We start from the raw sequence: 27,351 nt of genomic DNA, 5'->3' as shown, positions 1-27,351 counted from the left end.
ACCTTTTTAGAAAATAATTTTCAAACAATATATTAGAAGATAATAGATTAAGAAAAAGGGGCACATGGGGCGGGAAGAAAAAGAAGAGAGTAAGAAGAAAAATGAAGAATCCAATATCAAAAGAAAATGAAAAAGAAGGGGAATACCTTATAGAGGAAGATGTCCTCTAAAAGGGACTTAAATTCACCCCTAGTAATAATAGTAATCATTTTGACACCTTTGTGGATATACATAAATTTTCCCAAAAATTAACAGTAAATTTTTTTTTAAAGATGAAGGAAAGTGGAGGCGAAGAATGTAAAGAAATAGAACAAACCCCATTTTAAAAGAAATCCACTTTCAATCCCACCCATGTGAGGGGCAGTATGATAGACTACTTCACTAAATCAGTCTTAAATTATTTAAAACAGCTAAAGAGTATGAAACGTAAGAGAAAACCTGGGAATTTAATGAAGAAGGAAAAACAAGCTTTGAAAAATAATTTTCCTAGACAAAGGAATGATTAGTATGAAATAATTTGATTACCTTAATATCAAAAATCTCAAAACTCCAGGAATCTACACTTGCCAAAAGTACATAAAATCCCACTGCATCCCCTGGATGACCAATCATTGCGGGGACAAGAAGCTTGACCAGCAACATCTTCAACCTCTAGTACAGAAAAGTAGATCTTACTTCAAAGATGCATTAGATACGATCAAGAAATTAGAAGATTTAGAGGTTTTTGAGGAAATGTACCTGGTGACATCACTGTACACCATTAACCATGACAAAGATGGTATAGAAGCTGTGGAATGGTTTACTACAAAAAGAGATGTCTGCAGATAAAATTGATTTTATTTTGGAAGGCATTGATTTTAGTTTTTCTTTGAAGGAGATTACTATCTCCAATGGATTGGAACAGCCATGGGTGCCAAATTCGCATCCACCTATGCTAATATATTCTTGTCCCATTGGGAGCATGATGCAGCATGGGGGATGAGCGTGAGTTTGATTCCTTGGTTTAGATTTATCGATGACATCATGTTTGTGTGGAAGGAGACTGAATCAGATCTTAAATCCTTCTGTTAGAAACTTAATCAGAATGACAAGAACATTCATTTAGATTTTGACATTAGTAAAACTAATTGAATATTTTGGATCTTACTATATATCTAAAAAATAGAAGAATGCACACATAAGGTTATATCAAACCAACCGAATAAAATAGATACATTCCCCAAACCAGCAATCATCATCCTAATTGGCTAAAGGGAATGCAGAAGGGCCAATTTCTGAGGTTAAAAAGGAACTGTAGTGAAGTAGAGCACCTTAGAACACAAATGTCAGCCATGGGTGATAGATTTATTAAGAAAGGATATAGACCAGAATCCATCAAAGACATAGACGATGAAGTATTATCCATGGATAAAAAGAGAATATTAGGAAAAATGGAAAAAAAGAAAGTAATAAACAGAGAAACACAGAATGGGCATTTATCACAGGTTTTACCTTTGATTATAAAAGTATGGAGAAAATTATTAATAAACATTGGGTTATCCTTTTAAAAGATCTGGTCCTGAAAGATACCATTCCATCTAAACCAATGTTTCTTTACTGTAAGGCCCCAAATTTGTGAAGTACCTAATGCTATATGTACAAAAGGTTTCCATAGATGTGGAGACTGTGTGGCATGTAGGACTATCCCCTCATCAGAAACTAAGGTTACAAATTTTATAATAAAAGGAAAAGAATACAAGATAGAGGGGTTCATTACCTTCCACACAACAAACGTAATTTACCTTTTGGAATGCAAATGTGGCTTTATTTATATAGGACGGATGTCAAAGGCACTAAAAACAAGACTTTCAGTGCACCTAAGAAACATTAAAAAAGGTTTAAGTACACATACACCGTCGGACCATTTTAGAACTATCCATAAGTGTTCTAACAAAGATCTTGTGAAATTTATTAGTATACAGAATATCATATCCAACTGGAAAGATAAAGGTTTGGAAGGAAACCTCACAAGAGCAGAGATGAGGTGGATTTTTAAACTCGATACATTAATACCAGAGGGCCTGAATGCCGATATTGAATTTTAATGGTTTTAAGTGAAATTTGAATGTTAGCTTTTATATTTTACAAATTACATTATTTATATTAATTGCACATTGCCTTTTGTATCTACAATATTCTTATTAATTATCTGCATTATTCGTGCCCTTATATTAAGGTTGCGTGTAAAAAACTGCAATTCTCCCATAGAGAATTCCGGAGGGGGGGACATGGTGTTTAAGGGGCTACACCTCAAAAGTTATTGAAGGTACTGAGCTGAAGTTTGGCATGGGCGGGTAGAATTGTCGCTCGGTGTTGCATGCCAAATTTCAGGGCATAAAAATAAACATAAAAAAATGAGGACTTGGGAGTAATCTAAAGTTCCAACTGTCACATTTTTCTGACCTTCTCTATTAGGACCACTTTTCTGCTGTAGTCTATGGGTTTTTTTTGGGAAGGCATAACTAAAGGTAGGGGCCAAATTTAGACTTGGGGTTTGTTTTATTAGGTAGCTATTGTGCCAGGGTACGTGCTTTTGTGAGTGACAGCAATCTCACTCTGTGAGAGTACTGAATCTGCAGTTAACCACATGGTGTCATGGCATTCCATATCTGTATTACGCAAGGAACACGTCCATTAAGGTGTCTGCCTTAATGATCGTAATTTCATTGCTTTTTGGAGTTTGAGTGGCAGAAATTCAATAGGTTTTGCGAATTTTCAGATCATGTCTAAGCAGCCTTAATGGGACATGTGAAACCGTAAGGTTTTTTGTCTATGGAATTTATATATGTTTCAATAGGATGAAATAAATGTGGATTTTTTTATGGTCTATTTTATGTGCCATATATTGCTTTTTATGAAGATATGCCGCTGTACACCTCTTTTAATGCTTTTGATTGTAATTTTGTATGTATTGTGTGAAAAAATATGGGAAGTGTCTGCACCATGATATGGGTTGCTTTTGTACCACTTGTATACACCTGTGATATGGGCGACTTATATGCAACTTGTATCTATAGCATCTGCGATATGGGCATCTTGTGTTACATTTGTATTTAAATCATCTGCAATATGGATGGTTTGTGCTCCATTTGTATTCATAGTAACATCCTGTGTTCCACCCAGGTGTAACGCGGACCGGAACTTCGAGACATTCAGGGGAATCCACGGGTTAGCATCTAGCTACTATTACCAGCAGCTGGCTTTCTTACCTGGAGAGACCCCCACTCTATTAGTGACCATCGGGTCTGTATATTTAACAAGGATAGTCAGAGAGGTGTATGTGTGTGTGCGATGCTGATGTCATATCCGGTCCTATTCACGGCACCGGGCTATCTTAGAATACTCCTGGTATATAAGGCAGGTAAGATGCATCTCTCATTATACCTTGATAAAGATTCAACATCGAAATGCATTGGTTAGGAGAGTTATTTGCACCACTAGGAGAAACACGGACTGTGATTACCGCACTTTACTAAAGGTACTGGGTTTATAACAAAAGAGACTGATCAGGATGATTATATACCACTACAACATCTGTGCCTGGTTTCTGCAGTGTGTTCCTATTCCGGACTCCATGCTTTTTTTAGACTGTGATTTTTATTCATTTATATCCTCTGTATTATATGTGTATTTAATAAATACTGAAAATAGAAACTGGAAAATTCTGGATATTTTTGTAAAGACTGGATAAAGAAACCATGATGTGTTTAAGCTGCAACCGCTTCATGTGTGTTGGGTAGGCAACTATTTGATGTGTAAAGATACCATTAGGTGCTTTATCCCGCTCTATTTTGTGAGTGGGGTACGTTATATTACTTTTTCTTCTGTGCACTGTGTATCCATATACTAATTGTGAGAATCTACGCATGAAAGAAACTGCTAAATTTTTATAACCATACAAACTATAAGTGAGTATGGTACGTCGTCATATTATATAATTTGGGAAAGAAGAACTTATGATGATCTTGTATAGACCTATTGAAAAAGGACTTGAATGTGTGCAATTTTTGAAGCATTTCTACACATATGTGGCTCTCTCCTTCTTTTCCCCTTTTTATATGTCCTTTGGATGAGGACATTTCCAAGAAAGTGACAAGCTGCACAACATTTATCTCTAAGGGGTCTATTTACTAAGCAGTGTTTGGAGACAGAGTGAAAAGTGATAAGAAGTGATAAGGTGCTAACCAATCAGCTCCTAAATGTCATTTTTCAAACACAGCCTGTGAGATAACATTTGGGAGCGGATTGGCTGGCACCTTATCACTTTTCACTCTGTATCCTAACACTGCTTAGTAAATAGACCCCTAAGTATATCTTATGATATAAGCATTAGACAGCGCTCCAGAGACACTATCTTCGTTTATGTTATTTTATTCTTAGCAGTTTAGGATCCAATATCTCATACTCTGGTAAACACTCAAACTCCAATTACTCACCATGCTTTGGAAACCCTCTAGTTGCAGAATTCATTGTTAGTCTCATAAGTTGATTATTATTGTTAACATATGTCTCTGAAATATCAATGAAAACTTGTGTCATATAATTATTAACATAGTACAAACACTATTTATCTGTAAGATACACTGGGTTAAGAAAAATAAGATAATTATAGACAAGTACAAAATATCATCAGACCCTAGTTCTATTTTAATAATGTTGCATTTAGGTGCATGAAAAAAAATCACAATCAGTCAAATGCTTTCATTGTCTATCCTATTCTAAACAATGTCATGTTAGTTTATGAGCTCTTCTTAGTAGATCTGTAATTGACTAGAAAGGCCCCACAATAGTATTTTTCTGTTCAAATTTTATTTGGTGGCTGCTTCTAACCTGGATGACTAGTGTGTCTCATTTAAAAATATGCAAATCCAATGTTAGAGCACATGTATCCTTGAAAATGAAAAATACTCATGCATCCAAGATCGCACATGCTGAGAAGAGCAGAATGTGGACCTTGGAAGGGGGTGGACAATGCTATAGTCCATACACACTGGATGATGTGGATAATTTGTCATTCCGATTCGCCTCTAAACAACAAATTGTCCAATACATCGTCTAGTGTGCACCTAGCTTTAGAAATTCCACTGAAAGCATCTCACATCTGCCGCTAACGCACAAAACTGGAAACATTCAATGCAGATCAGGTGGCCATCAGCCTAGGCTTAGCTGTCGCAGACGTAGCGGGTCTCCAGACATGGAGAGGGTTCTCCTGCTGCAGTGGGTAATTTATGGTCACCCAGAAAACAGTATTTAAATGGTCCGATGTGCCTATGTTTTTCTAACCACCCCCTTTAACTCCTCCAAATGCTGACTACCTGTCACTCATGTTATGATTGACCTCTGTGTGAGCGTAATCGCAATTCGACTTACACGCATACACAATGACTAACAATCGCTAAATCTGAGTAAATATCTGCATTGCATCCGCATCTGAAGCAGTCCCATGGTCAGATGAGCAGTTCAGGGATCTTGAAAAGTGAGAAATAATGATGGCAAGAGTTTTAGTAGCTTTCAAGGTAAGCAAAGGCCTAATTCTGGAAACACTGCAGAGATGGAAATTGAAGGATTGAAAAAGCATGGGGAGAAGGAAAAACAGAGTCAAGGGTGACATCCAGACATTAGACTTGGGGAACAAAAGAGAGAGACGTTATCAATATTAAGGGAGAGGGTGGGAGAGGAATTTGCCTTAGCTGGGGTAAAGATGATGAGTTTCATTTTTGAAATCTTGAATTGCAGAAAGGGCTGTATCACCCGGCAGGAGATGGCTGACAAACTGAAGCGGCCATAGGTAGAAAAATTAGGAGAAGAAGAGAGGTAAGTTTGAATATGCTGAAAATAATTCAGCAGGGTCCCTGGAAAGAAGATGGATCAGCATTGCATATGCTTAGAACAGCAGAGTAGGGGTCTTGGAAGGGATTAGGCCAGAGACCTGTGTGCTAAGAAGAACATAGTGGGGGTCTCAGAAGAAGATGCACCAGCAAGATATATACCTATAAAAGCAGAGTGGGAACCTTGGAAGGATATGGTCTGGCATCACTGGTCCCTTTTACCTCATCACCATCCACCATTCACAAAATGATGCCCAAGAGAAACAGAGAAAAGTTTACAACTAGTCCGGTGTTCTTCTTTACACCACCAATGGACGTCAAATCCTGCTGGTGGCATTTACTGCTACTTTGTGTTTGTTTGTAATCAAATGACTTGAATATAGGGCTCCCTTTGCTCATCAAAACATCTGTCCATATTGGAACAGTTGTGTTCACTATAAAATGAGCTATAATAAGTATGAAATGATACATAAATTATCATTATTATTAGCAGATACTGTATATACATTGGAGTGTATCTTACTTACCCATTCTGACACATATGGGGTAAAGCAAAACTCCTTTAGCACATGTAATTCTTAGCAGTTTGGGATTTGATATTTCATACTCCGGTAAACACTCAAATTCCAATATATCGCCATGCTTTACATACACTTTTCCTTCATATTTCTTTGTTAGTGTTACATTGTTTCTTCCAAGTTGTTCATTATTTATAAAACATGGAGTATCTGTGGAAAATATTGTATTCTATTTATTTGTTTTATAAAGGTTTCAACGATCCCTATGCAGAATAGCACATTCCCATAGTACAATTCTACTAAGCATTTATTGAATAACATAATAGACATAAACACTACTTATCTGCTGCAATATAACTGTTTCTTCCTTCCTCGCAATGTCATGCGCCTATATTAGTGCAAGTAGCTGGTATCATTTGCAGGTGGAGCCAATGTTTGGTCCTTAGGATATGAGAAACTGTCTGGACATGAGAGAATGAGGGCATTCATCAGAGCTCCAGGAATGCAGCTGGCTTTATGCACATGCAAATATAAACATGGGACTTTGGGCCTGATTCAGAGCCACTCGTAAGCGGCCGCTCGTTCGTTCGGAGCGATGTTTTCACATCTGCGCATGCGTACGGTTTTTAATACGCATGCGCGAACCAGTCAGTGCGGCCATAAATCGTTTGTTCGCTATATAGCGAGTGCCTGCTATTTTGAGTGACAGGATGAGGCGTTAGTGGGTGGTAACAGGGGAAAGTGCTTGAAAACGGGGAGTGGAGATCCGAACGCAGGCGTGCTTAAAGGTCAAAACGGGCGTTTTATGGGTGTGCATAATTAAAACAGCAGCGTCATTGACCACGGCACCTGGTTGTTTTATAGTCAAAACTGCCCGCAATATAGTGGTAGGAAAAACCAGCCACAATTATAGCGAGCAGTTCATACGCTGTTCGATGTACTCGATTAATCTATTAAATAGCGGACATGACGTATGATGCGAGCGGCCAGGGGGCGTTTTTTACAAAATAGCGGCCGCAGGTTTTGTTTGCTCGTTCAGACATGGAGGCGTCAACAGACCGCAAAGAGCGAACGGTTCATTTGAATAGCCACCCCCTTTTCCTGAACAAACGTCCGCAAATTGCGAACGGCTCTGAATCAGGCCCTTTGTCTTGTGGGATGAGATATTATCTAGTGAATGTTAAGGGGTGATGAATGTATATTTTAGAGGTATTTTCATTTTAGCAGCTACTCAGCTTCTTTTGAAAATTGTATATTTTTATATAACCCTAGAGGTTGTGATGATGATAATCAATTTTATCTGTTGTTAATTAACTGTGCAATATTATGTGCACAAAAAACAGTAACATATAAATGGAAAAATAGTAGCATTTATCAGAGCCGTAACTAGACTTTTTGGTGCCCTGTGCCAGAAAGAGCATTGGCGCCTCCTTATTTTTCAAAGGGACATAGGACCTCATTCAGAGTCGGTCAAAGCGGCCGCACGGTCGTACGCCACCGATGTTCGCTAAACTGCGCATGCGTTAAGTTCGCAATGTGCGTGCGCAAACTAGCCGCTACGATCAGAAATTTCTCTCTCCTTGAACACAGCCAGGTCGGTAGTTTGAGTGACAGGATGAGGCGTTTGTGGGTGGTAACAGGGGACGGTGCTTGAAAACGGGGTAGTGGAGATCCGAACGCAGGCGTGCCTAATTATGCGAACAGCGTTTTATGGGAGTGCATAATTAACAAAGTAGTGTCATGGCACACGTGACATGGGAGGTTTTTACACTTAGTCATTATGCAAGGATTACATAGGGTTAATGGTAGAGTAGGTTATTAGTTTTATTTACTTTAGTCAGTAACTCGCATATATTCATCAATTTGATTTATCTGTCATTCATTAATTATTTATACTAAGCAATGGTCACATCAGTGGGCTGATAATTTGCTGTATTCAGAACTCTATGACAGGTGTAACGTCAAATCCAGATCATAGGAGGTCCAGGCTGAATCTCTTTATCCTCTTTGATTATTTCGGCCTGGCATAGATGCTTACAGGCCGGATCACATGTCAATCACGTCTCAACGACGTATGAGACGCTACCGCACAGGATATCAGCCCGGGCAGTCCAGAGATTTTCAAACAGTGCTCTCACCTCCGTGAACAAGCCTGGTCAGTGAAACGCGCATTGGACGGGATGGACGGGTGCCTGTGTCTGCGCAGCACAGGACACCCCCCCTACTAGTTTGTATATCTATCTTTACTATCTATCGCATGTCGGTCCGGACGCTATACTGTATAGGCGGACCACTCGGCACTACTGCACACTGTTGTTTGACTAGTGCTTTCATTTACCCTTTTTAGTGGCCCATATATGTTAGCATATATTTACTTACATATCCATTTCTATATGATCCGCTATCATTCCGGACGCTACAATACATAGGCGGACCACTCGGCGCGACAGCACACTGTTGTCTGACAGGTGCTTTCATTTTGTCTAGTGGCCTATATATATCAGCCTACATTTTACAATTAGGTAGCACATTTATCTTTATTTACCCGGTATCATACATATCATATAGAATGTATTACTGACAGGCTTTATGACTTGTGTTCAGTAATTGTCTATAATACCATTACATTCTCTCAATTTTCTACTTGGCTATTTTTTAGACTATAATAACAATCACACTTGCACTTATTTTGTTATAAATGTACCAGCAGATATTTGCCTTTACATATTATTGCAAAAGTATGATTATATCTCTTGTTGTTTTAGTCAAACCATTTAATGTGGATTAATTATTTGAAGATAAACCATTGGATTACCAGTGTAGTCTACCAATTATCTCTAACCACGGACCAGTTGTATTTATACAGCAGGGTTAGATGGATGTTTTGCAACAGCATTCACACTTGCACTTTATCTTGTTATAATATATAACCAGCAAATTGTTCTAATATACTGTTGCAGATGCATGATTATATCTCTTGCTGTTCTAATCAAATTAATTAAACTAGATTGATTATTTGAGAGTGAAGATATCTTTATCCGTAATGACAAACTATTTGGCTCATTAGCATGGGCTAAAATAAACTGCTATAAAATAAGATTGCTATATGAGTATATATTCAGAACTTACTGATACCTGTTGTCTATATATTTTCTATTCACTCTATTAACTGACGACTACCTCAATCAGAGTAACTCTCTCATTAAGGGTCCTATGCTTTATGTAAGACCCATAACAGCAGAAGTGAAATATTGAGTAACGTTGCGGTTACTCTGTTGTTTCTAAGGGGCAACTGCTCCCGAACAATCTCTCACTCCCCATTGATGGCTATATGCTAAGTGAGGAGCAGCAGAATTTAGTGTAACAGTGTCTCTACCCCTGACTTTCCTGATATTCCTAGGTGTTATTTATACCGTTAGGCATTATTGGATATTCGGCCGACACAGTGATATATGTTGTTTATCTTATATGATGTCATTATACAAACTAGTACTAGCTCAATTTAGCTGTTATAGCTGTATATGATAGTTATGAATGATTGTCATATTTCGCCACTATTAGGAGCATATCTTGCTCTTATCTTTATCTGAGATCATTTCTATTATTTCACAGAAGCATATCAAAAAGAGGCACCTGTTTTCTTTACTGTGAGTTATATAGGCATTACTATGCCAATTAAAGCTATGTTTTAAGTAATAATATCTTATGTAAGAGTGCTCACAAAATAGAGTTTCCTTTTTTCTTTATTTTGATAGGTTTTTACACTGACATGATCGTAAAGCTTAAGAGAGGGTATGGTCAACCTTAAGCTCTAAGACCAGTTCCGATGGTGCCCGATGGTCTCGATTAATCCTTATATGCCCGGAGATGACGTGTAATGCGTACGAGAAGGGGGCGTATTTTTTGTCTTATGGCCGCATCCTCCCCTTGGTCGGCCAGCTGCCGATCCGATCATAGGGACGCAACATGCGAGTGCATCATTTGCATATCCGGACCCTTTTCCCAAACGACCGTGCGGCCACTTCGACCGACTCTGAATGAGGTCCATAATGCACCCAAAAAAGGGCCATGCTTCATGGGGAAGGGCCAGGGATGAGATAGGAGAGGTCAGGAGATGCTGGGGATGAAATAAGAGGAAGCTACAAGCAAGAATGATAATAAACAGAAATTTGACAGGCCCAAACAGCGCCCCCTGACCTGTGGTGCCCTGTGCGATGGCACAGGCCGCATTACCCTAGCTACGGCCTTGGTATTTATATTCTTCAATAATCCCAGTGCAGAACTGCACATTCCCATAAACCTATAGTACTAAACATTTACAATAGTGCAACAAAATAGCTGTTTGCTCTATCATAATTCCATGCACCTATATTTGTGCATTTATGTTGGTTTGAATGGATTGGGTACGGGACCATCGCGACCATCGGGCAGAGCCAAAAGCACTCCCACTGACATCACTGGTGATGTCAGTGGGGCCGGCCCCAGACGGTAGGCGTCTGTCTGGGCAGCCAAGCCCCTGGCACGCCCACCAAAGGGGGCATGCTGTCACTCACCATCGGCAGCACGCCCCCTTTGGTGCGAGACCCATAACGACGGCTTGGCCGTCGTTATTCGGGTCTCGCGCATGCGCACGACGGAGCCGCCTCCGTTGTGCGCATGTGCACTTGGGCCACATCGACCCGCTTGCGAGCACTCAGCGCTCGTGAGCGGGTCTGAATCAGGCCCTTGGTCCTCAGGACCCCAAACAGTTTTATAGGTCTCCTCAAAGAATCCTCCTGTGGATCTTTTAAAATGTGTCAGTGAGTAATGAATACTCTTCTGGCTATTTATTAAGGCTAAAACCATGCATAAGTAAGTTTATAAGCGGTAGATAATTAAGTTGTGGCAGTGGATACTTAAATACTTAAATATCGGAGCAGCTGTCCCAACAATCCCTAATACTGCTACTGAAGTAGCAGTATAACTTACCCCTGCTGGGTCTGCACAGTGTGCATGCGTATCTTGGCACATGGTTGTAGGACCTGGCACACAGACCTCCATCCCATAAGAAGGAGCAGAGCTTCAGGACCTGGCACACAGACCTCCATCCCATAAGAAGGAGCAGAGCTTCAGGAATCAACGTTATCTGAAGATGGCATTGGTTCATGCAGGCAAACTCCGAAAACGGAAAGTTTTCAGAATTAGCTGAATAGTAGCGGCTCCATTGAGACCCTAATAATGAACACTCTAGCATTTTCGCATGTGTAACAAGCTCATATCAGATAATGAATAGGCCCCTAAGTCATTTTTAAGTAGAGATGAGCAGGTCCGGTTCTCAGAGAACCGGACCCGCCCGAACATCGATATTCTGAGTCGGATCTGAGTCCAGCTCAGGTTTTCCCTGCCAGTTCTGAAAAAGAGGCAAAACATCATCAATCCCGCATCGGATTCTCGTGGGTTTTGGATTGTATATAAGTCCCTCCTGGGCTGTGCTGTGCTCCGTCCTGGGGTCTGTGTTGTCCAATTCAGGGGTGTGCAGTGCTCCATCCAGGGGGCTGTGTTGTCCAATCCAGGGGTGTGCAGGGGTGTGCTGCGCTCCATCCAGGTCCCTGTGCTGCCCATCCAGGGGTGTGCTGTGCTCTGTCCAGGGGGCTGTGTTGTCCAATCCAAAATTGTGCAGGGGTGTGCTGTGCTCCGTCCAAGTCGCTATGTTGCCCATCCAGGGTTGTGCTGTGCTCCATCCAGGGGGGCTGCGTTGTCCACCCAGGGGTGTGCAGGGATGTACTGTGCTGTCCATCAAGGGGTGTGCTGTCCAGGGGTGTGCTGTCCATCCAATTAAAGTTAAAATAAATAAATAAAACGTTAAAATAAAAGTTAAAAAGTATATTGTTTTTGTGCTGTACCCCAGTGTATCCATATAAGCACTGTGACGCTGCAGGCTGTACCCTCCCAATGTATCCATATAAGCACTGTGATGCTGCAGTCTGTACCCCAGTGTATGCTTTCGTACCCCAGTGTATCCATATAAGCACTGGAAAGCTGCAGTCCGTACCCTAGTGTATGCTTCTGTACCCCAGTGCATCCGTATAAGCCTTGTGACGCTGCAGGCCGTACCCCAGTGTATGCTTCCGTACCCCAATGTATTTATATAAGCACTGTGATGCTGCAGGCCGCACTCCAGTGTAATATCCATACAAGTACTGTGATGCTGCCGGCTGTACGATGCTGTAGATCATACCCCAGTGTAATATTCAATTTCATACAAGTTTTGTGACTCTGTAGGTCATATCGCAGTGTAATATTCATAGGCATACAAGCATTGTGACACTGTAGGTTGTACCGCAGTGTAATATTCATACAAGTATTGTGATGCCTTAGGTTGTACCACAGTGTAATATTCATACAAGTATTGTGACGCTGTAGGTCATACCACAGTGTAATATTCAATTTCAAACAAGTATTGTGACTCTGTAGGTCGTACCTCAGTGTAATATTCATAGGCACAGGGGTGCTGAGAGGGGGGAGGCGGGTACACTTTACCCAAGCCCGGGCTTCCTGAGGGGCCCTGCAGGGGCCCGGGTATGGCTCCGCCCCCCCCTCCCTCACAGCAGGCCAGCACACAGTGTGTGCTGAGCTGCAGTGGGAGACTGCTCGTGGCCACTGAGCAGGGCCATAGCAGTCTCCTATGCCTGTGGGGGGGTGCGATCACACTGATTGTGCCCCCCCCCGACTTTGCGCCGGGCTGAGGGGCTCACAGCACCCCACCACCAGCATGCAGCGCCGCTGCAAATGTGTATTTTTTTTGCACGAGGGCCCGGCAGGGCTCTCTACGCCCCTGCATAGGCATACAAGTATTGTGACTCTGTAGGTCATACCACAGTGTAATATTCATAGGCATACAAGTATTGTGATGCTGTAGGTTGCACCACAGTGTAATATTCATACAAGTATTATAACTAGGGATGTGCGCCGGACCATTTTTGCCGGATTTGGATTTGGTTCTAATTCGTCGTCCGGCTTTGGATTTGGATTTGCCAAACTGCGGTGACTGGCTTTGGATTTGGATTTGGATTTTTTTACAAAAATTGACAAAAAAAGCTAAAATCACATAAATTGGTCTTTTTTTTCTTCCTAGAGTATTATTAAGCTCAATAACATTAATTTCCAGTCAATTTAGACCATATCACAGCTTATAATATTGTTTTCAACATTATTGGCCAAAGGTTGCAGTGAGCTGACTGGTTACTAAGCGACAAAGCAGCGGCACAACGACACAGACACCACAGTATAAAGCACATCTATGACACATTGCCACACAGCAGTGGCAGAAATGAAAAGTAGTGCACCCACCCAGTGGGTACGGCCAGCAGAGTCACAGTACTTGTTTACATAGTGGGCTACGGCCCAAGGAGTCACAGTGCACAATCTTATTCACATTACACCGCACATAGGGCCTGATTCACATTACACCATAAAGTAGTGTCTCTTATTTATGTTACGACACACAGTAGTGCCCCTTTTACACAATGCCCGCAGTAGTGCCCCTTTTACACAATGCCCACAGTAGCGGTGTCCCTTACACAATGCCCCCAGCAGTGGTGCCCCCTATGCAGTCCCCTTAGTAGTAGGGTCCCCTATGCAGTGCCCCCAGTAGAATGCCCCCCAGTAGTATGCCCCCCATTAGCAGGCCCCCCCAGTAGTATGCCCCCCATTAGCATGCCACCCAGTAGTATGCCCCCCATTAGCAGGCCCCCCCAGTAGTATGCCCATTAGCATGCCACCCAGTAGTATGCCCCCCCAGTAGTATGCCCCCCAGTAGTATGGCCCCCCAGTAGTTTGCCCCCCCAGTAGTAGGCTGCCCCAGTAGCAGGCCCCCCCAGTAGTAGGCTGCCCCAGTATTAGCCCTCCCTGTAGTATGGCCCCCCCTGTAGTATGGCCCCCCCCAGTAGTATGCCCCCCCCAGTAGTAGTAAGCCCCCCAGTAGTATGCCCCCCCCAGTATGGCGCCCCCAGTAGTATGGCCCCTCAGTAGTATGGCCCCCCCAGTAGCAGACCCCCCCAGTAGCAGACCACCCCCCAGTAGTAAGCCCCCCCAGTAGTATAGCCGCTCAGTAGTATGGACCCCCAGTAGCAGACCCCCCCTAGTAGCAGACCCCCCCCAGTAGTATAGCCCCCTCCAATAGTATAGCCATCCCAAGTAGCAGACCCCCCCAGTAGTATAGCCCCCCCCCCAGTAGCAGGCCCCCCCAGCAGTATGGACCCCCAGTATCAGACACCCCAGGCCCTTGCACAAGTAAAAAAACAAAAAACAAAAAAAACTTACCTGTATCCTCGCTCCCACGCTGTCCGCTCTGCTGTCACACGCTGAGGAGGGAGCCGGAAGACGGAGCTCATGTGTGAGCTCCAGCCGGCTCCCTCCATGCAGCAGCCAATGAGAGTCTGTGTGACTCTCATTGGCTGCTGTAACAAACACACAGCTGCCGCTGGCGGCTGTGTGTTTGTATCTGTGTAGGGCAGAGCGCTATCACAGCGCTCTGCCCTACACAATAGGAGCCCTGATGTCGGATTCTCTAGTGAGAATCCGACATCAGGCGGCCGCCGTTCGGCCCCGAACGGGGATCCGAGTCAGGCGGGGAACACCCGAACAGGGTTCGGGTGGACTCGGATCCCCAATGTTCGGAGCGGTTCGGATTCCACAGAATCCGAACCGCTCATCTCTAATTATAACGCTGCTGGCTGTACCGCAGTGTAATATTCAAACAAGTATTGTGACTCTGCTGGTCGTACCGTAGTGTAATATTCATACAAGTATTATGACACTGCTGGCTGTACCGCAGTGTAATATTCAATTTCAGGACAGGCTGCAGTCTAATGTGTTCCAGAACTCAGACAGAGAGCATGTCAGACAGGAAACCTACCCAGGATCATAAAACAGGATACACACTGGGAGTTCACAGTCACTAGGAAATTGCACGTCTACTGAAGACATGAAATAGTAGCAGAAAACACTTGGTAAATACCCTTGAAATATGCAGATATGCTAAATGCTGTGGAGAAAAGCTGAGCAAGAGTTCAGGAAAGCACTGGTTGAAATATGCAGGTATGCTGTGGAACAATGCTGAGCAAGAGTTCAGGATAACACTGGAAACAGACATGAAGTGGAAACAGAAATTTTAGGTTTAGGGAAAGGGGTTAGGGTTAGGCTCTAGGGGGAGTGTAAGGGTTAGGTTGTGTGTGGGGGGGGTTAGGTTTAGAGTACGGGGAGGGAGAGTTAGGTTTAGGCACTAGGGGGAGGTTCGGTTTAGGCACCGGGGAGGGAGGGTCAGGGATAAGGGTAGTGTTAGACTAGGAGTACTTACCTTTAGGCGACGGCATTATAACCTGGTTGGGATGCTGGCATTGGGATTCTGACCGCCGGGATACCGAGCGACTGCATCCCGTAGCCATCCCTTCCTATGTTAGGCGTAAACTGCTTGTAAAGGAGTGTGAATATGGCATACTGTAATCACAGATTACCTCATAAGGGACAGGATTGTCCGTGGTATCTGTAATGACACAGCACGCACACAAACTGCTGTGTAGAAAAGAGCTGACACTCAAAACCATCATGAAATTTGTATGTTACATAAACAATACAAAAAGAGTGCACAGGAGTTCAAAAGGTACACTGATGTATACTAGTTCCAGTATCACCGCCAGCAATTACACGTTACATAATCCGACATTCCTAAAAGCATCAGAAATATCCTCATTTAACAAATGCTGTATTACCTATGGTAAACTCAACCAGAATGCAAAGTGGTGCAATAAACATGTATATGTGACACAGTCCAGCAACCAGCCACACAAAGTTAATGCTGTAGAGACCAAGCCAAGTAATAATGTTTTCAGTAGATTTAAGTCTGAAAGTGCTGTTCTGAGGACAGAGAAGGATAAAATATATTCACCACCCTCACAGACAAAGACACGAATAATACTATCAAGACGAAAATCAACACTGGCGCCAAATGCAATGTTATGTTAAGAAACCTCCTCTACCACACCAACGAACATGCAAGCATTGATCACTCTCACACAGTGAATTTAGTTGCCCATTGCAGTCAGGTATCAAGGTCACAGGAGCTGCTATGCGTAACTCTACAATTGCACTACTGTAGTTTCACATAGTGGACAGTGAAGTCAAATCGCTTATAAGATTACCAGACCACGGAACATTTGGTCTCATCACACTGTGCGCTGAGGTACATTTAGTTAAACATGACATTCCAGAGATCAGAGACTTTGCAGAGCTCTATGATCGCAATACCATTGTCAGACTCTTGATCACACAACACGTGTCTGGATGAGTCTATTGCACCAACCATATGTGCTCCCAGACACATTCCCCTAGTAATAGAAGACAAGGTAACAGAATCCAAACACATGACATTGACAGGTGTAATTACTCCTGTAAAAAATACCACCCAATGAGTGTCACCTATGGTGGCTGCAGTAAAAAGGATAATTTTTATACAGTGGTGTGCAAAAGTTTTAGGCAGGTGTGGAAAAAATGCTGCAAATAAAATTGCTTTTAAAAAATAGAAGTGTTTAGTAATAAAAGATATGGTAAGAACTTACCCTCGTTATCTCTATTTCTACGAGGTCCATAGGGTCCACAGGTAACCTTGGGGTATAAGTGATGCAGGGTCATCTGGGCACCATGCAGTTAAATTATTCTCCCAGCATGCATCGGGGGCTTTCCCTATACCCCGCCCCCAGGCCGGGAGCTCCTCAGTTACGTAACAAGCCATAGGCCAGAGGAGGAGAGAGAGGGAAGGAAGTCTGGAACACTCAGGAATTACATTCTCACACAGGAGACGGAAAACCAGAGCGAAGCCCATGTGAATCACAGGTGCGTCAGGGCGGGCGTCCTGTGGACCTCGTAGAAATAGAGATAACGAGGGTAAGTTCTTAACCAAATCTCTTATTTTCTACTTCGGGTTCCATAGGAGGTCCACAGGTAACCTTGGGGATTTCCCAAAGCAGTTATCCACAGGGGTGGGGGACGCTACTATACATAAAGGAGAATACGCTGCCCGAGGGGAGCATCCTGAGTGGCAAACTAGAGGTCTGAATAACAAACCACGTGGCCATCCTACCAAAGAGTATGGCTTAAATGTAGCTTAACTGGCCATTCTCTGATACGATCCCCATAAATCTTGGGGGTACATCTTAAAACAAATGAGTCTGTCACAATAATTTCTGCATTAAAGTGAAAAATTAAAGACTACCTTAGAAAGGAACCCAAGGCAAGTTTACAACACTGCCCTGTCCCTGCGGACAGTAAACCATTTGAAATCCACTAATCCTGTGGTTCAAATGGAGAGCCCTAAAGGGCCCTAATGATCCTGGACACATGAGGTCCACCACTGACCCCACCTGTCCACTAGGAGCTGAAACACTACCAGGAGAAGAGACTATTCACCTGAATGTATTTTCTGATGGCTGAAGAATCCGTCTAACCATTCAGCCTCCTAGTATGAACTCCACCCCAATTTCCTGGTGGATGATCCTATGTCAGAGTGGAAGACACCTCTGCCATTGCTACTTGACTTTGGGTTACTAGCTAACTAAGCTACTGTTGTGGCCTTGTCTGACTATGACTTCACAGACCCTCCGTGAAGTATCAGCCTCTTAAGTCTTTATACAAAGAATATGATGAGGAACCATCTTTATGGAAAGAAAGGGCATTCCCCAGAGAGACTACCACTCTCACCCAGGCATGCATGGTAGCCCTGAGTGAACTGAAAAGGTCGGTCTCCCGCCCTGGGACCCCCCAGGATGAGGCCTGACCCATCAGGCAGAGGGCTTGTCTTCAGGCTTGGGAGCCGGATGCCTGGTACTCCAAGACTGCCTACCAGGCCCGGCCGCCCTTCTGGTATTAGATGGCCTGGGAAAGGTCTGAGGCCTGGCTCTGTCCAAAGTCCAATAGTTTCTAACAGATGGAGTCAAAGTTCCTGAAGTGGTTGGAGCTCAAGGCAAACAAGATGTTGTGGCTGTAGACAAGTTACTGACAATTTTGTCTAACTCGGAGCCAAACAAGAGCTTCCCATCATAAGGTAAACCCACCAATCCCTTCTTGGATTCAGCATCCGTTGTACAAGAAAGGAGCCACAGGGATCGTCGAGCTAATATGGCTGCTGTAGAAACTGTGGCCTGTAGCATACCAATGTCTAAGGCTGCCTTATTTATATATTTAGTGGAATCTCGAAGAGAAGGTAGCATTAGAGGCTAAGGATTCTTCCAGACCATTAGCCCAAACCTCCATGGCTCGAGCCATCCAGAAAATAGCCATAGCTGGTCTGCATGCAGCCCCCGAAAGGGAATAAGCAGATTTAATGCTGCTCTCTATTCTCTTATCTGTAGAATCCTTTAGAGACGACATGGAAGGCATCGGAAGAGAACCGCTCTTTACTAAGTGTGTAATATGCGAATCCACAACCGGTGGAGTTTCCAGTTTGGAGAAATAATTGTCAGCAAATGGGTAAGTTGAGGCCAGATACCTCTGCGGCTGATAATGCTTCCCTGGCGTCTTCCAGGCATTCTCTAAGTGATTCACTAGTTGATCAGACAACGGGAATACATGTTCAACCGTCTTTTCTTCCATATGTCTAGATTTAAGTGCGGGAGGCTCATCCTTCTCAGTAATCAGGACTACTTTAACAGCCTGTATTAGCCCAGTAATATTTAAACTTGACTTGTTCTCCACTTCCTGAAGAGGGAACTCAATGTCGGACTCATCAGGGAGTAGACCCTCATCTGATGTTACATCCTCATATAGATTGGCCTGTGAGGACCACCTTACCCTTTTCCTAGGTCTAGTGCTAGGTGCGTTAACCTGCCACACCTCGGTCGTACCTTGTAATGCCGCAGGAACTGTATTAATCCACTGTGGGTGTTGTACCTGTGTGGGTACATATATCTGCGGCAAGACCTGGGCTGGCAAAAGATGTTCTGCCATCTTTGTCAGTACCCCTGAAACATAGTCCCCTGGCAGCGGCTGTTTTGCTGCAAGAGTCGCAGAGGAAGCTGGTGGGGTATAACATTGTATACATAACTGTTCAGAGGTTATGTCTCCTATTCTTAAAACTGCTGTACATTTCTTGCAATGCAGTCTATTAGTTGTCTGTCCCCCTGAAACATAGTTTCCTGGCTGCCGCTGCTGTGCGTCAGAGGCCACAGACAAAACCGGGGGTGCATAACAACGCAGACATACCTCCTCTGTGAGATTCTGTCTCCTATCTTTAAAACTGCTGCATAGTTCCTGCAAAGCAGTCTAGTAGTTGTTAGTCCCTCATAGTTCTCTGGCTGCGGCTGCTGTGCTTCAGAAGCCACAGACAAGGAATCGGTATGAAATACCACCGGCCACCTAACCCTAAACCTCCTTAGGGGTGCCTAACCCTAACCTCCCCCCAAGTGCCTAACCCTAATCCCCCCTCTAAGTGCCTAACCCTAACCCCCCCCTTCCCCGCTGCCTAAACCTAAGTCCCCCCGGGTGGGTGCCTAACCCTAAGTCTCCCCGGGTGTGTGCCTAACCCTAAGTCCCCCCGGGGGTGCCTAACCCTAACCCTCCCTTCCCCTAACCTAACCCTCCCGGGGAGGTGCGTAACCCTAAGTCCCCCCGGGTGCCCTAAACCTCACCCTCCCCCCCCACGGCTGTCCACTCGCGGCGCCCGGCATCCCTTCGATCGGGATGCTGGGCACCGGTCTCCCGGCATCGGGGAAATGTCAGGCATCTACATCTAGACGCCTGGCATTTCATCCCTCACCGGGATATGACAGTCGGGAAGCCGGCTGCCGGTATTAAGGCAGCTGGCTTCCCGATTGTATACCAAAGACAAAGCTGGAGGGGCATAACGCCGCAGACATAATTTTTTAGAAACTATGGCCCTCATTCAGAGCCGCTCGTTAGCGGCAGTACGCTCGTTCCGAGCGATGTTTGCACATCTGCGCATGCGTACGGTTTTTAGTACGCATGCGCGAACCAGTCAGTGCGGCCGAAAATCGTTTGTACGCTATATAGCGAGTGCCTGCTATTTTGAGTGACAGAATGAGGCGTATGTGGGTGGTAACAGGGGAAGGTGCTTGAAAATGGGGAGTGGAGATCCGAACGCAGGCGTGCTTAAAGGTCAAAACGGGCGTTTTATGGGTGTGTATATTTAAAACAGCAGCGTCATTGTCCACGTCACTGGGTTATTTTATAGCCAGAACTGCTCGCAAATTTGTGGTAGCAAATACCAACCACAAGAATAGCGAGCAGTTCATACGCTGGTCGATGTACTCGATTAATCTAATAAATAGCGGACATGACGTATGGTGTGAGCGGCCAGGGGGCGTTTTTAACAAATAAACGAGCGTATGTTTTGCTCGCTCGTTCAGACTTAGAGGTGTGAACAGACTGCAATGTGCGTACGGATCATTTGAATAGCCACCCCTTGTTTTTAAACGAACGACCGCAAATAGCGAACGGCTCTGAATGAGGGCCTATGTCTCCTTCCTTTAAACTGGCTGTACATTTCCTGCAAAGCAGTCTATTAGTAAGTAGAATTGATATATCACTCTCACTACCAGACATAGTGAATAGGATTACCACTCAATAGCTGTGATTGAAAAAGGGCCACACCCTTGTGATTAACCACACCCGCACAACACCAGTCCTTATAGCTCAAAATAGGACAAAGTACAGGGATAGCAGAAAAATCAATGGCAGTTGAAAGGATAAATTTTAGACAGACAGTGCTAGCATACAGTCACAGGCAAATGCAGAATACATAACAATAGCTGCATTTAAATGGCACTTACTGGTCAACTATAAAGACCTTTTTATGCATCTAATAGGACAAAAGTGCTACATACACTAACCACCCGCAGGAGGAGAGGTACTGTATGTAGGGGGACCCGTGCTACACACTGCCCTCTGAGATCTGCAACACGAGGAGAAGCACTCGTTGGGAGTGGAGCCGGAAGGAGGAAGCTGTCACAGTTTTAGGCAGACCACAATGGAAAGACTTTCTGTACAATGGGGAGAAGCAGCATGTAAGACAGGGAAAGCATCCTCCCCTGGCCAGTGTTTAACCCCCAGGACGCTGGAGTATAACCACAAACTCCAGCCCGCTGTCCCAGGCAGCTTAGTGTGTGCCTGGCCACACTTACTGTCAACCACAGGGAGTCCCCAGCACTGGAGTAAAAAGACTGCGCATCTGCACACACCACCACGGCACGTGTCACTTACCTGCGTCCCCGTTGTCCAGCCGCAGTCTAGGGAAACTCTGAGGTCTCTGCCAGCTAAAACCTCAGAGGCCCGCTGCGAAGCATGGATCAGTACTGGCGACGCAGCACCGCCAGGGTGAAGATGCAGTAGTGCGAACTTCCACTGGACTGTCTGCACTACTGCATATAATGAAGAACTTCAGGGCAGTTTGCACCAAACAGCCCCACTGCATGTTCAGTGACCGACTCTGGTCGGGCACCTAACAAAACTGAGGAGCTCCCAGCCTGGGGGCGGGGTATAGGGGAAGGCCCCGATGCATCCTGGGAGAAGAATTTAACTGCGTGGTGCCCAGATGACCCTGCATCACCTATACCCCAAGGTTACCTGTGGACCTCCCATGGAACCCGAAGTAGAAAGTTTATTTTTTATCAATTGACAAAATGGAAATTGAATGAACAGAAGAGAAATCTAAATCAAATCAATATCTGATTGTTCCAAACATCTTGGAGAACTAACCACAGATCTTCTGTAGATGTAGGCTTGCTCAAATCCTTCTGTCTCTTCATGTAATCCCAGACCCACTTGATGATGTGGAGATCAGGCTCTGTGGGGGCCATATCATCATGTTTATGCTGAAGATAGTTCTTAATGACATTGGCTGTATGTTTGGGGTCGTTGTCCTGCTGCAGAATACATTTGGAGTCAATCAGATGCCTCCCTGATGGTATTGCATGATGGATAAGTACCTGCCTTATTTTCTCAGCATTGAGGACACCAGTGATGTGAAGTGAGGTAAATGGCTGGGGAGGCACTGACTAGTGTAGGAGCCAGATTTACAGATACATATATGAACCCGAGGGTTTATGTGGGTATTATACAAAGGTGCAGCAGTATATAGGGCTGAAAATTTGGTGTGTTTTGATCAGAGATGTGCAGAAAAGGTAGATAGGGGAGGCAGTGCGTCACCTGCCATACACTTTTTACTCCAGAGTTTTGACTCTAAAAATTATTAGAATAATATAAATAACATATTTATAATATTTTCTTTAACTTTTTCTTATTTTTATAGTCAAAACTCTGGAGTATACTCTGCCTCACCTGCCCTGACTGCACGTCACTGGAGGACACCATTTATCCTGACCAATTCATTTGCTGAAATGCAGCCCCAAACTTGCAAGGAACCTCCACCATGCTTCACTGCTGCCTGCAGACATTCATTATTGTACCGCTCTATACAGAAGGTGTCACGACTCTAGGAAAGTTGGCCTCCTGAGATGAATCAGACTCTGTGGGCTGAGACCGTGGTAGCAAGAACTGAGGAAATTTCAGATAGCTTTCCCTCATAGGAGAATTAAGACTTGAATATTAGTAGCTTTTGAAAGAACACAAGGTTTTATTGAACAAACAGCGGAGAATTGGGAATGATGGGTAGAATCAGAACAAAAGTCCAGAACGATAAGAACATGAACCTGTGACAAGAATGCAGCATCGAAGTAGGAGTGGGATGACTGGCATTAGTGCATGAACTCCACAAGCAGGACACTAGTCATATGATGCCGAGTTATCCTCAATAGACGAAGGCAGGAAACCTAAGTCCGAGTCCCGGGGTTCACCCAGTAAGACGAGACTGGAATCCTGGGTCAAAGGTGTAGAGGTAAATCCAGCTAGACTGTGACGTCTTATGCTTGCGATGAGTGTGAGTCTTGTATACACAATGTTGCGTCGAACTCCAGATATAGTGTACTGAGATGTGTCACGGTGATATGGACAAAGTACACAGATATGCATCAATGGGTGCTGCAGATTTTGTACCCAAAGTGGAGTCTTTATGTGCTGTGGGCTTTGTATCCAAAGTGGAGTGTTAGGTGCTGCGTGCTTTGTATCCAAAGTGGCATCTTACGACACGGAGCAGGACACGAGGATAACAGGAAGTCCAAGGTCAAATGATATTAGGAGCTAAATACTAGAACTTGAGAAGACATTGTACAGGCACTGAATGATCATCCAGGAAGTGTTTTTATATGCAGTGCCTGTTGCTGGTTGGTGACTGAGTCCCAGCTGACTTGAGAACCAGGAAACACAGGTAGATTCTGGCTACAACAAGATGGCCACGCCCATGAACTGGAGACTCCATGGGCAATTTTGGAGGAAGACATCATACAGCTCTAGGGATGCTAGTCAGTATGGAGGAGAAGGCCTGCGACCTGCTGCTGTAGTGCTGTTGCGAAGATGAACAGTGGATGACCAGACCCAAGAACCGGAGACTGCAGGTAAGTTATGCTGCTGGCTGGGCTCTGCGTCGGGACCTGGTAAAGGAGTTCCTGACAGAAGGATTGTGGTTAGTTTTCCAAGATGTTTGGAACAACATCCCTGCCTTGTTCCTTCAAAAACGGTGTGCAAGTGTACCTAGAAGAATTGATGCTGTTTTGAAGGCAAAGGGTGGTCACACCAAATATTGATTTGATTTAGATTTCTCTTCTGCTCATTCACTTTGCATTTTGTCAATTGATAAAAATAAACTACTATCACTTCTGTTTTTGAAAGAATTCTTACTTTGCAGCGGTTTTTCCACACCTGCCTAAAACTTTTGCACAGTATTGTATATCATGTCCTTCTGAACAAAGCCCTAATGAGACCACATCACCCATCACAGACTGTGTAATTGCAGATATGCCAAATGCCAGAAATCTTAATCACCCTGGATGCCAAGTGTGGATTCTGCCAAATTCCCCTAGACAAGGAGTCATCTATGCTAACTACCATTATGACATCAGTAGGTCATTATGCCTTCCTGAGAAGGCCATATGGTATTTTCATTGGAAATGAAGTGTTGAACATTTATTTGAGAGGTATCCCTGTAAGATCATTGTGCATGATAACCTTGTATGAGGTCCCACTATGCAAGAACATGATAAATGCCGTCTGAAAGTTGTGACTATCTGTCCAAATTGCTGGCCCTCTACAGTGAACTGACTGCTTCACTCTGATAGCCCTTACATATGGATACTGAATGGTGCTGGACAAAGCATCATGATTCTGCAGTCTCCTGACTGAAATTCACAGTGACAAGTAGCCCTGTGCTCCAGTTTTTTAAAGTACATCTTCCCGTGTTACTTTCTGCAGATGCTTCCCAGCATGGTCTTGGTGCTGTTTGCATGCAATGCAATAAATCTGTTACTTTTGCCTCCAGAACCTCAACTGAAACTAAATCTCAATATGCTCAGATTGAGAAGGAATTACTGGCACTGGTTTAAAAATGCAGGATATTCCATCAATTCATCTATGGCTTAACTGTGAGATCTTCAATCAATCATGACTATCCTGCGAAAGCATCTGCACACTACATCTTTATGCATATATTTCATGCTCAATTTGTAAAGGTATCAGATGTGGTGTACAAGCATGGGAAAGGTCTCCATGTGGCTGATGTACTCTCCAAAACTCATTGACATGAATCTGATGTTGCCGATGATGATATTGGATTGGATGTCATGTAATTTGATGTGGTGTCCTGAAGGCATTTGGTGGAGGTTTGAGAGACCAATAGGATGACAGACTTGGGACAGACTATGACAAATATAGTCTGTCCCAAGTTGTACTCTCCTCCAGAGAGTTGCCATGTAACATTCATTCCTTCTTCGCCTTTTGTGATGAAGGCATGCTCCTGCTTGGTCATTGGTTTATCATTTCTCATTCACTCAATGGCTTCCATGCCCAAAAGATCCATAAAGGACACCCTGGTTGTGAGGCAATGAAAGGCAGGGCTACGGATGCTACAGTATGTATTGTCCCTCCATGTCTAGTGACATTGAACGTGTGGTCTCTGCTTGTATCCCCTGTATTATACAATGGGTTCATCACGCCAAAAAGCCCCTGACTTTTCATGAGATTCTTGACCTTGTCTGGTCTATTGTTGCATCTAATACCTTTGATTGGAGGGAGAAGGAGCACGTAGTGCTGGTTGATCTGTACTCTTTGGTGTTTTGAAATTGATGACTTGCCTAACATGACCAGCTCAGCAATCAATGGGCCTCTTCGATGTGCATGGCATCCCGCAACAACTCCTATGAATAATACCATTCAGTTCAAGAGCTGTGCTGGTTTCATTTATATTCAGTATTGCATGCTTAGAACCAGATTTTGAGTCCAATGCATCCATGGCCACGTTTCTGTTTGGCCGTGGCAGCCTACTTACTGTATTATGCGAATGCGAGAATCGAGCCATGTATGCATGAGACTGCATGTGGAGGCCTAACCCACCCACTATTTTTCCGTTCTCAGCCACAGCCATTATCATTAGTATCTGGGCTTGAGACCACCCCATGCTGGGAGCAATATGTCCAATTGAAGCAGGTGTCCCATCACTGTCTACATGCTATGACCAGGCAAGGAAGTTGGCCTACATGCCCATGACACTCCCATAACAGGGCCATGAGATGGAACAGTTCCATACAATTGCATGGTCGCCTCCCAGTTACCACCCATTCAACAGAAAGTATAGTCCATTGATGGATGGATAAATCTATAGGCAATAGCGATCTCCGTTTGTGTGTGTATGCTTGCTGCAGCTCATACACAGTTGCAGAGTAATATCTTTGGTGCACGTGCAGTTTGCTGAAATCAAGAGACCCATGCTTATGCTTTTCAGCATTTCTTAGGTACTGTGCAACATCTGATATCCAGATAAGCATTCACTAGTTCTTGTAGGTTGTACATATTTATGTATGTATGCAGAGCTGCAGGTACTGAATCTTATAAGATACAGTATGTGTAACACAGCATACTATGGGAAATGTGTGTAGTATAGCACATGTGTGTATCATAGCACATTGTAGTATAGCACATTGGTGTAGGATGTACTGTGCACACAGGCCCCTAAGTCGATGGGAGTGCACACCACATACCACACACTTTGCAACTATAGAATAGACTCACTTTGAGCCCCACTCAGAAGAAATATCTGGGAAAATGGTGCTGGAGTCTTTTTCCAGGAGATATGCACATGTACGATTGAGAAATCACGGGATAAATGGTGCTGTTGCCATTTTCCCAGAGATAAGCACATGCACAGTAGACTCTAGTGCAGGGCCAGAGTCTATACTGCACAAGCATTGGCACGAGGCAGGGGGACCATTCGGAGATTGCATGAAGGCCCCCTCGGTGGGAAAGAAATGAGTCGTCATAAATTTGATGATAACAGTGGCATTTTAATGTGTAAAACAATTAACTATGCAAATAATAAATAAAATTGTGCCACCCATGTTCTACCAGCACTAACACTCATAGCCTTGGTTAATAGTAGCAATATCAGGAGGATAGTCAGCATGCAGAACCCCTGAAAATGTTTCTACCAGAACTACAGCAGGGAAAACTTCAGCTTGCCATGATATCAACCATCCTTAGGGCCAGATTCAATTAGCGGCGACAAATCGTTGCACTTATCCCCCATTTTTGCGTGATATTGTCGCCTATTACGGGAAAGCACGCTCCCATTTTTCACCAAATCCTATTGTAAAACAAGCGAAAACACAAACGTGCCATAATTTTTCATGGTGAAGCAGGCGAAAATATCTCCACATTTAGGGAAATCAGTCTGTACCCTTCAAAAAAGGGCTAACTAACATAGGAAATCAATATAGAAGTGTATTAATGGCTGTAATAAAAGTATTTTGGATTATTAAGTTGGGTCAATTGGCTGTTATCTGCATATTTGCATAAGTGTTGTAAAATTATAAAAA

The 27,351-nt window shown here is 43.8% G+C and overlaps 1 protein-coding gene across 1 annotated transcript in view; it reads right to left on the bottom strand.

The window, feature by feature from the left end:
• The window catches only part of LOC148442240 (coagulation factor XIII B chain-like), a 116,094-nt gene that overhangs the window by 17,891 nt on the left and 70,852 nt on the right, over window positions 1-27,351 (bottom strand). The window contains exons 6-7 of the mRNA XM_088464127.1: window positions 6,395-6,595; window positions 4,476-4,550 (exon numbers count right to left, since the gene is read on the bottom strand). Coding sequence (XP_088320253.1) covers window positions 4,476-4,550; window positions 6,395-6,595 — 276 coding nt within the window. The remainder of the gene's footprint in view (window positions 1-4,475; window positions 4,551-6,394; window positions 6,596-27,351) is intronic.

The sequence above is a fragment of the Taudactylus pleione genome, unplaced genomic scaffold (genome assembly GCF_031769625.1).
Source record: "Taudactylus pleione unplaced genomic scaffold, aTauple2 ptg001594l, whole genome shotgun sequence".
NCBI lineage: Eukaryota > Metazoa > Chordata > Amphibia > Anura > Myobatrachidae > Taudactylus > Taudactylus pleione.
Note: the sequence above shows the minus strand (reverse complement) of the source record. Positions and strands in the feature narration are given on the sequence as shown.